The sequence below is a fragment of the Vicia villosa genome, unplaced genomic scaffold (genome assembly GCF_029867415.1).
Source record: "Vicia villosa cultivar HV-30 ecotype Madison, WI unplaced genomic scaffold, Vvil1.0 ctg.001810F_1_1, whole genome shotgun sequence".
Lineage (NCBI taxonomy): Eukaryota > Viridiplantae > Streptophyta > Magnoliopsida > Fabales > Fabaceae > Vicia > Vicia villosa.
In genome coordinates, this window is record NW_026705737.1 from 229,987 (window position 1) to 239,959 (window position 9,973).

The 9,973-nt window shown below is 39.5% G+C and overlaps 1 protein-coding gene across 1 annotated transcript; it reads left to right on the forward strand.

The window, feature by feature from the left end:
* The first annotated feature begins 251 nt into the window (after positions 1–251).
* LOC131636699 (uncharacterized) lies at positions 252–1,500 on the forward strand. Its single transcript, XM_058907312.1, has 2 exons — positions 252–1,103; positions 1,153–1,500. The coding sequence occupies exons 1-2, from the start codon at positions 252–254 to the stop codon at positions 1,498–1,500; spliced, it is 1,200 nt and encodes a 399-aa protein (XP_058763295.1).
* Positions 1,501–9,973: the final 8,473 nt, after the last annotated feature.

Below are 9,973 nucleotides of genomic sequence, written 5' to 3' on the forward strand. Positions count from 1 at the left end.
TTGACTGTGGGCTTTGGTTCTGGGATTGACATATCGTGTTCCGTGTGGTATACCATTTGGGGCCGAACCTTTGACTTGGTACTATGTGTGTTATCGGCAATCCAGAAAGCCCGACGGGCGACAATAAGTCCCACCACCTTGCATCATAGCATATTTATTTCCAAAAGAAACGCAAAAAAAAATTATATATAGTAACCAGCATTTGCATGTCATGTTTTTCAGGGATATTCAAGAGTTCATTCAAATTGAAGATGGATACTCCCACTGATATTGTCAAAGAAGCAAAGAGACATACGCACACCTACAGCTTTTTCCGAGAGCCTTTGACCGCCTTAGAGGGTTTGAGTTCGTTGATGACCGCTTTTTTCCTAAAGAGTTTCACAGATAATTATGGGAATATTCTGACTTTGTTGGAAACCGTGGTTGACACTCCTGCTTTGCAAACTTTGGTACAGTTCTATGATCCTGAAATGAGGTGTTTCACGTTCCAGGACTACCAGTTGGCTCCGACATTGGAAGAGTACTCCATTATTCTTAATCTCAAGATAAAAGACGAAGTGCCATTCATCGATATTCCTAAGGAAGTGAACTTCAAGTCAATCTCTGCTGCTCTTTATTTGAGCATAAAAGAGGTATCTGATAATTGGAAGTCGAGTGGAGTTTCGGGGTTCCCTTTGAAGTTCTTGATAAGGAAAGCTAAAGAGGAATTTGGGAAAGAGAATTGGAACGCATACAATGTGTTGCTCGCTGTGGCCATTTACGGGATTGTGATGTTCCCGAATGTACCCAATTTTGTAGACTCGGTCGCGGTACACCTTTTCATGGGAAAGAACCCCGTTCCTACATTGTTGGCCGATACTTATTATGCCACTTATTCCCGATATGAGAAAGGTGGTGGTGCTATCACTTGTTGCCTTCAGTTGTTGTTCATCTGGTTCCTCTCTTTGTTATCCAGCAAAGGACCTTTTGTGAAAACAAGGGAAACACTCAAGTGGACCCAAAGGATTATGTCACTTACTTCCTATGATATCCAGTGGCAAAGGTACCGAATTAATGTTTCTGAGATGATAGTTGGGTGCGGGGAGTACAATAATGTTCCTTTGGTTGGTACTAGGGGTTGCATCAATTACAATCATGTGGTATACCTTGAAGGACAAGACGGCGGATCATTTGGTAGCAGATACGGTCAATTTTGAGAAGGGGTCGGATCCGGAGAAATTGAGAAGCATTGTTGTGGCTTGGAAAAAGGTTCGTAAGCATTATGAAGTTAATTTAGGGAAGAAAGAATCGCTTGCTTTGACGCCGTATGTGGAATGGATCGTGAAGCGGGTTGGAGATTTGTTGTTTCCATATGACAAAGTTCTGCCACTTCAAAAGCAACTTCCTTTGATTCTATCTGAATTTGTGCCAACAGAACTTTACAAGAATGCTTTGGCTACCAACTACAGGTTGCATGAAAGAGAACAAGAGACCAACTTGAAATTCTTTGAACAAAGATGAGGTTAATGCATCAACTCAAGCAAGTCGAAGGCGCAAGTTCAAGCCAGGATAGTGCCCAGAGGCGTCCTTACAAGTTGTTAAAGGAGGATTTGCATCGCAAGCAGCATGAGTGTTTACAATTATAGAGGTCAGAGAATAGTCTCAAGAGGCAGAAGCGGGATTCTGATAAACAGCTAGCGGAAGAGAAAGCCAGGTCTGCTCGACTTGAGGAAGAATTAACAAGACTCCGAGCCCAACGAAGAGAAGATAGAGGAACTCATTCTGTTATCAGACGATCCTAGTGCTGCTATGGAGTGGATTCGTTTGGTCCATGGAGTTGTTTTGCTGCTTATTTTTTATGTTTCTTGCCCATATCTAGGATTGTTGGATGGGGCCATATTTTGATATTCTGGACCTCTTTTGTGTGCCTTATGAGTATTGTGTGGCACGATTATGTGTTTTGTTTGTACGAACTCAAACTCGCAGTTATGTTGAATGAAATATGCTCAGTTCGTTGAAGTATTCTCGTGTGCGAATCATTGTTTAATTATATTATGTATCGGGGTTTCTATGTCCTATCTAAAAGTGGGATGAACTCTTGGATACCTGAAAACTGACAAACATTTCATGCATATCATTCATATATCATACATGTCATACATTTACAGGTTTTGCAGGCCTTATATCTTATGTCTCGCTGTTTTGTTATCAGAAGCTGTTCTAAGACGACAATTCATTTATATCCAACTCGAAGCAATCAGCGAAGACAGATGGAGCAGATACAGGAGCAGATGGCTGAGACGCGAACTCAGTTAACTGAACAGATGAACGCGCAGATGGCACAGCTTATGGAGGCGTTGGTTAACGTCACCAGGGGTCAAGAGGATTTGCAAGTTCTCGTCGAGTATTCCAGGAGGATTGAAAATGGCGGACATCACTATGGTTTGTATGACGATGTGTCGGGCCGTATTGACGATCACCATGATGAGAATGAGTTCAGGCGTCCTCACTATGTGGCTTATAATCCTTTCAACCAGAATCAGGGCTTCCCTCCACCACCTCCGTCTCGTCTGTTGGTGAGGAGAGATAATCAGAATCGTGGTAATCAGGACTTCAACTTCGAGAATGTGGATCAGTTGTCTAGGCATAGCGCTGAGGGTGCGCAGGAGGAAGTTGAAAGGTATCGTCTGATCGAAGAGTGTTTGAGGGCTGTTGATGGCAAAAGGGTGTTGGGCATGGATATCAATGATCTAGGATTGTTGCCAGGCGTGAGGATCCTGCCAAAGTTCATAGTTCCTACCTTTGACAAGTACAACGGAGTTACCTGTCCCTTGACTCGTGCTAAGGCTTACTACCGCAAGATGTCGATTTACTCAGAGGAGGAAGGTTTATTGATGCATTTCTTCCAGGATAGCTTGGCTGGAGCTTCCTTGGAGTGGTATGTTCAACTCGAGCGCACTCATATCCATTCTTGGAGAGATCTTGTCGAGGCTTTCATTAAGGACTATCAGTACAATGTTGACATGGCACCCAACAGGACTCAGTTGCAGAGTTTGGTTCAGGGGTCCAAAGAATCTTTCAAGGAGTACGCTCAGAAATGCCGTGAGTTAGCTACAAGAGTTCAACCACCAATGACTGAACGCGAGATGATTGATATGTTCATGAGTACTCTGTCGGGACACTACTATCTGGCTTGTAGTACGTCTGCAACTTTTTCCGAAATGGTTAGGTGCGGTGAACGTGTGGAGATGGGCTTGAAAATGGGAAAGATTCAGATAGGTACTTCTTAGGGCACAGCAAGTGGCAAGAGACAGTCAGAGGGTTATTGCAGAAAGAAGGAAGGAAGCGCTGACGCCGTGTATGGAAAAGGAAACAAGGGAAGGAGTAATTCGCAGGTGAATGTTGTTACTATTCTTATGCCTCAACAACAACAACAGCAAGGGAAACGTCCTCAGTATCAGAACAATTGATACCCTCCAAGGACTAGACCTAATATGCATTTTGATCCGATCCCCATGACGTATGCTTAGCTATTGCAGCACCTACTCAGTATTGAGAAGATCACGTTGAGAGATGCTCTGAATGCTCCGGACAGGAAGTCTCCAAGCTATAATGCAAATTCCCGTTGTGCTTTCCATTCTGGTGGTGTTGGGCATGATACTGAGAAATGCATTGCTCTGAAAAACAAGGTTCAGAACTTGTTAGATCAAAAGGTTATTCAATTCACTCCAACACCGAACATTGTCAACAATCCCATGCCTGCCCATGGCGGAGGTTCGGGTGTGAATGCTATTGAGAACGAAGGGATAAGTATTGTATCTGATGTGGGTTATTTGACTTTTCCCCTTGTGCCTGTGAAACAACATTTGTTTAATAGCGGCATCTTCCCGGGTTGTGGTATCGATTGTAAGAATTGCAAGAATCAACCTGAGGGTTGTGCTGATTTGAAAGGTATGGTGCAGAAACTGATTGATGAGGGTCCTCTTCAATTTTATCGAAGGTTAAGAGGTGCGAAGATTGAGAATGAGGAAGTGTCTGTGATTTCAATTCCTTATGAGCCGATTGTTCCAATATGTATCCAAGTGCCTATTTAGATACTTGTCAGTATCCCATATGAGGAACAACCAGCGGCGTTGATGCTTACCGTGCCAGGAACAATTCCATATGAGAGTGAGAAGGCCATTCCTTGGCATTATGGCTCAGATGTATATTACTATGGTACGAAGAAAGAGGATGGGCCATCTAAAGAGAAATTTGTTGAGGCCGCAGTTGCAAATGCTGATAATTTCGCCGGTACTGGTAGGATCACTCGCAGTGGTAGGGTGTTCTCTCCTCAGCTTGTACAAGACAACGCAGATGCTTTGGCCAAGGCCAAAGGCAAACAAGTGGTGATTGATGGCCAGAAATCTCCGGTTCAGAAGGGGGCACCTGATAATGCTGTGTCTTCCAAGGATGTGGAAGAGTTATTGAGAATTATCAAGAAGTCCGATTACAAAGTTGTTGAGCAGTTGGGTCAAACCCAATCAAAGATTTCCATCTTGCAATTGTTGATGTGTTCGGAGGTTCATAGAGATGCTCTTCTGAGAATTCTAAATGGTGCCTACGTACCACAGGAAATATCTATGAATCAGTTAGAGGCGGTGGCCAATAACATTTCAGCTGGAAATGGTTTGGGGTTTACCGATCGTGATCTTCCTCATGAGGGGAGGAACCATAACAAGGCATTGCATATTTCGATGGAGTGTAAGGGGACGACCTTGTCTCGTGTCCTGATTGATACAGGTTCTTCTTTGAACGTGCTTCCCAAGTCGGCCCTCATGAGAATTGACTATGCTGGTGTTGAGTTGAGGCCCAGTGAGTTGGTGGTACGCGCTTTTGATGGTTCAAGGAGGTCTGTGTTCGGAGAAGTAGATCTACCAATCCAAGTTGGTCCTCAGATCTTCACCACGACCTTTTACGTAATGGATATTGTCGCGGGCGAAAAACCGTTTTGTTCCTCTTTTTCGTGGGATGAGACACCTGATGCCTTCTTTGGGCTCGAGTGCTCATAAAAAATGATTTTTCTTTGTTTCGACCAAACTTTTTATTGTTTCCAAAAGAGGAAAAGGAAAAAAGCTGCAATAACCTAAAAGTGGGGGGAGATATCTTGGGTAAGAGGGTTGGTTACACGAAGGGAAGGTATTAGCACCCAACGTATCTATAGTACTCTATAGGTTTCTTTACTTTGTTTTTCATTCCATGTTTTTGAGAGGTTCTTGTGAAATAGGTGGGACCTAAGGTGTTTGTTTGATTATGCTCGCAAAGATCATCGCGATCCTCTGCATACATATCCCTTAAAGGGAATCAGAGCATCTGTAGCTCGAGGTCTACGGGTGCTAAGGTTTGAATGGTTTTTGTTTTGTTTTGTTTTGCTCGCCAAGGATCGACCTTGTGCCTACGTATTCTCAAAGGGATGTTGAGAAAGTCAGAGCAATCGTAGTTCCCACTTATGCTAGTGGAAGCAAAGGAAAATAGACAAATGTCGTCTAAATGCTAGATGTATCTAATCTATATCATCACATACATCTGTTTGATTTTTGTTTGTTTAACCAGCCTTGTGGCAAAAACTTTCAATGAAGTCAGCCTTGTGACAAAAAGTTTTGATTAATCAGCCAGCCTTGTGGCAAAAGTTTCAATGAAGTCAGCCTTGTGACAAAAACTTTGATTAATCATCCAGTACGGTGGTAAAACAGTTTGATTGATTAGCCAACCTTGTGGCAAAAAAGTTTGATTGATTAGCCAGCCTCGTGGCAAAAAAAGTTTGATTTTGATTGATTGATTGTTTGTGATGATATAGAAGAGATACTCCTAGCATAGAGATGAAAAATGTCTAATCTCCTAGGGTATTTGATTTGGATATTGGGGATGCTTATAAGAAGCCCGTGGGTCCTTGTACGAAGCCCAAGAGGAGGCTATCCGAGGGTCCTTGCATTGTAAGCCCAAGAGGAGGCTATGGGAGGGACAATCCAGGGTCCTTGCATTGTAAGCCCAAGAGGAGGCTATGGGAGGGTCACTCGTTTGTACAAAGCCCAAGGGGAGGCATGGTATAGTTGGTTTGAGCTCTTAGAGCGATTTCACCGGGAAACCATACTCTATGTCCTAACCTAAACTAGAGAGATTCTTTGCACGAAGCCCAATAGGAGGCTATGGGGAACCTAGTGTTGTACTAAGTTGAACAAGTATATAACACAATCACACATATGAACAAGTACAAACAAATATGCACAAGTACATGAACAAATATGAACAGTTATACATATATGACAAAGTGTGTGTATATAATGGAGTTTATGAAGGAAATATACCTGTAAGCATGATCCATTTGTATATACAGGGCTCGGGACTCATACTCGGGGAAAGGCCCGTTGAGTTTATTCAAAGCTATGTAAACAGGTATTTACAAAGGGCTTGGGACTTATACCTACATGGAGGCCCATGGTATTTTTGGGAAGATTTAAAGAAACCTTCATTTTTGGTTTGTTATTCAAAGTTAAAAAACATATTGATTGAGATATGTACAAAAGGCGTACAATGAAATACCTAATTTCACGTACTGGAATGGGTATGTACAAAAGGGCTTGGGGCTTATACCTACATGGAGGCCCATGGTATATTGTATAAAACATGGTTGATTGTTTTATTTACAGACGCGAGGTTTAAAAAAACCGTTTGAAAGTTTGTTTTGAAAGAGTTTTCTGTACAAAGAAAAACTGTATAAAAAGAGTGGGTCTTATACTCTCTAATATTCGAGAGGCCCCTGTTTTATTTTCATAAAACAGGGTGGATGGTTTTGAAAATGATTTGGATGTTTTTGAAAATGAATTGATTACTGTTTTGAAAAGATTTTGTTAAGAAGTTTTTATTTTGAAAAGAAAGTTTTATTGTTAAAAAAAAAACTGTACAAAAAGAAAAGAAATGGGACTTACACTCTCTAATATTCGAGAGGCCCCACATCGTTTTGAAAATCAATTGATCAATTAAAAAAAGATTTAATCAATAGTTTCAAAAAGAAATGGTTTATTGTTTTGAAAAGAACGATCGTTTGTTTTAAAACAATTTGAATTTGACAAAAGTCAACTTAATTAAGTAAAAAATCAAATTTCAATGCTTAATTAAGACCTAAGTGATTAGGGTTTGATCACAAAAAATATTTACAAGTGATTAGGTTAAGAATCAAATGAAAAACAATATTTTAAAGTATTAAAAAAACACTTAAAACATGTCATTTTAAGCCTATTTAAAAATGTATTAAATAAATCTTTTTTTGTGATTTTTTTTGATATTCATAAAATATATGTGTTAAATAAAGAGTGTACAAAAAATGAATGAAAAATGAATTAATTTGATGTGTTAATTAATTAATTAAAGTTGTAAAAAAAAAAAAAAAAGAAAAACAAGTGTTAAAAAAAATGGTTTGGTCCCTAGAGGACTTGAACTCGTGACCCTAAGGTCACCAACCAAAACAATAACCAGCTGAGCCACGCTTGTGGCTTGTTAGTAATACGCGCTTGGTAGAATATATTACTCAACTGAATTTCAAAACTTATGAACCAAAAAACGCGCCAAGAACACAATCCCAATTTGAATTTGAATTTTCTGAAAACTGAACCAAATTGATCAAGTGAAGGGTCTAACTCACTCGTTTTTTCATAAGGATCATGATGGTGGTCTTTAATTGCATTTATTTTCACTCTAAGGCTATCAATTTTCTGATGAACACGAAGAACCCTAATTCTATGATTCAACCTGAAATCGTGTATGTGCAAGTTATGATGCAAATGATTGAGGGTTAATGATCCTCATGTGTGCAGAAATGAGATGGTATGTTCATATTTCATTTATGATGCGTGGAGAGTAGAGTTTGAAGTTCAAGTGCACTTACCTCAAAAACGGCCAAACTGAGAATTGGATTTTGATCTGGAGGTGTTACAGATGCTTTGTATCAATCTGAATAGCTTCTATGATGATTATGGAAGGTGTCTGGATGTCTGGAACAAGTTGAATTCATCTGAGCATGGCCATGGCATCCGATCTGCAGTTGCTTCAAGTATGAATCGAATTTGAAGATGGAGATGTTTCAGATCATATGTGAGTGTTTGGATAGTTCATATGTGATATTTATGAGGTGTTGGAAGTGTTAGTTTGGACATAAATGATCTTGAATGGATTTTGGCATGATAAGGCCATGGTTATGCATATTTGAGAAGTGAGGTAGTGATTTTGAGCTTGAGGTGTTTTTGGGGTGTATGAGTGGTTCAAACAAGTTTCAAATGATGTTTATGAGTTGTGGGAAGCATCATTTTGCTCAGAACTTCAAAGGTTTAGAGGTTGAGCATTTTACCTCTTTGAAACTTAAGAAACTTGCCATTCAAGAAAGAAGAGAGAAAACCTATAATTGTGAGGTTTTGGTGTGAATTGAAGAGTGATTTGAACCTCTATTTATAGGCCAAAGAGTCTGAACTCAGAGCTTTGCAACTTGATCAAAGTTTGATGATTTGGCTTAAGAGATAAAAAGGAATCTTTTACATTTAATGCAAAATGGTTAAAGTGACCAAACCATGGTTAAAACTCAAGCTTCTTATCCTCTTCCATTCTGATCTCAAATCAGAGAAAATATCTTCAATTATTGCCTCTTTGCATCATTGCTTGGATTATAGGTCATGTAGTCTTGAAACTTAGTGAAAAATGGTGAAAATTCAAGTGAAAATGATCACTAAATGCATAATTCAAAACCATAGCTACACTCCATATTTTTTCATGCTCTTGGACATTTTGGAAAGCTCATGTTGCATACTTCAAAACCCTAGTTGAAAGTTTCTTCAAGACCTTTAAGGAAATGGGTGAAAAAGATCCATGAACTTTGAAGAAAATGAAGTTTTAAGTGAAATTTTCATAAGATGCCAACTTTGAAGCTCCATATCTCTTAAATGGTTGATCTTATGGAAAACAATTATATGTGTCAAAGTTGTTTATTGGATCAAAATCTACAACTTTCATGTTGGAAGTTTTTTTCAGTTTGTAGGTGAAATTTTGAGAAATTCCCTTTCAAAGTTTGGAAAAAACCATGAAAAACACTTAGAAAAATTTTCTAAGTATGAAAGTCAAACTTTTGACTTTTTGATTCTTGATTGATTCTCTTGATTTTTCTTGATCAAATGACTTCTCATATTATATATTGATGATTTAAAACTTCAAAAGTCATGGTTGACCAAAATTCCCCAAAAGTCAATGGTGATCTTGTACAGTTGACTTTTTCAGACGAATCGCGTTTCTGGAGATTTCAAATGAAACAGGTTATCCTCACCAAATGAATGGTATGAATGGATCATATTGAAGCATTAGAGGATATTGAGCCATGGTTTGAGTTGTGGCACCATGTCCTGATTGAAAAGTCAGTGGTTCAGTGAATTAGGTCAAAACCCTAATTGTCGACCTGATGAAATTGATGACTGTGGACCTTGAATTGAGATGTAATCTCCATGGGATATGGTCATAGGTATTATTTGAGGATGATTGAAACCTTTGATTGACTTCCTGGGGGTTTTTAGGGTTTCCCAAATGTGATCCCTGATTTTAGTCCCTGATAGTTCAAAATCCTGATGTGAGGATTTGTCTGATCAATCTTTGTGTAGGAGATGTCTTGAGCTAATGGATTAGGTCAAAATGAGGTACTTGGGGTCTTGAGGTCATGTCCCAAGTCACTAGGTCAAATCCTGAGCAAAAGTCAAGAGTATGCTGTCTTCAGTTAAAACCCTAATTCAGTCGATTCAGAGCCTTTGAGCTTGTTGAAATGAATCTCTGAGGACCAAATGTTGATTGTTGATGAAGATAGTTCTTTTGAGATGGAGGGAGAACAAAACCCTAGTTGATTGTTGCTTGTACTGATGAGTGATCTCTTGTTTAAACCCTGCTGAGTACAAGTAGCAAACACAGCTATGCAATTTGTTAGAGATGC

What these genes read in the sequence shown, in the direction of transcription:
- LOC131636699 (XM_058907312.1), top strand. Translation starts at nt 252, where the DNA reads ATGGATACTCCCACTGATATTGTCAAAGAAGCAAAGAGACATACGCAC. An exon ending in AGTACAATAATGTTCCTTTG is followed by an intron (nt 1,104 to 1,152) that starts GTTGGTACTAGG and finishes TATACCTTGAAG; the next exon opens with GACAAGACGGCGGATCATTT.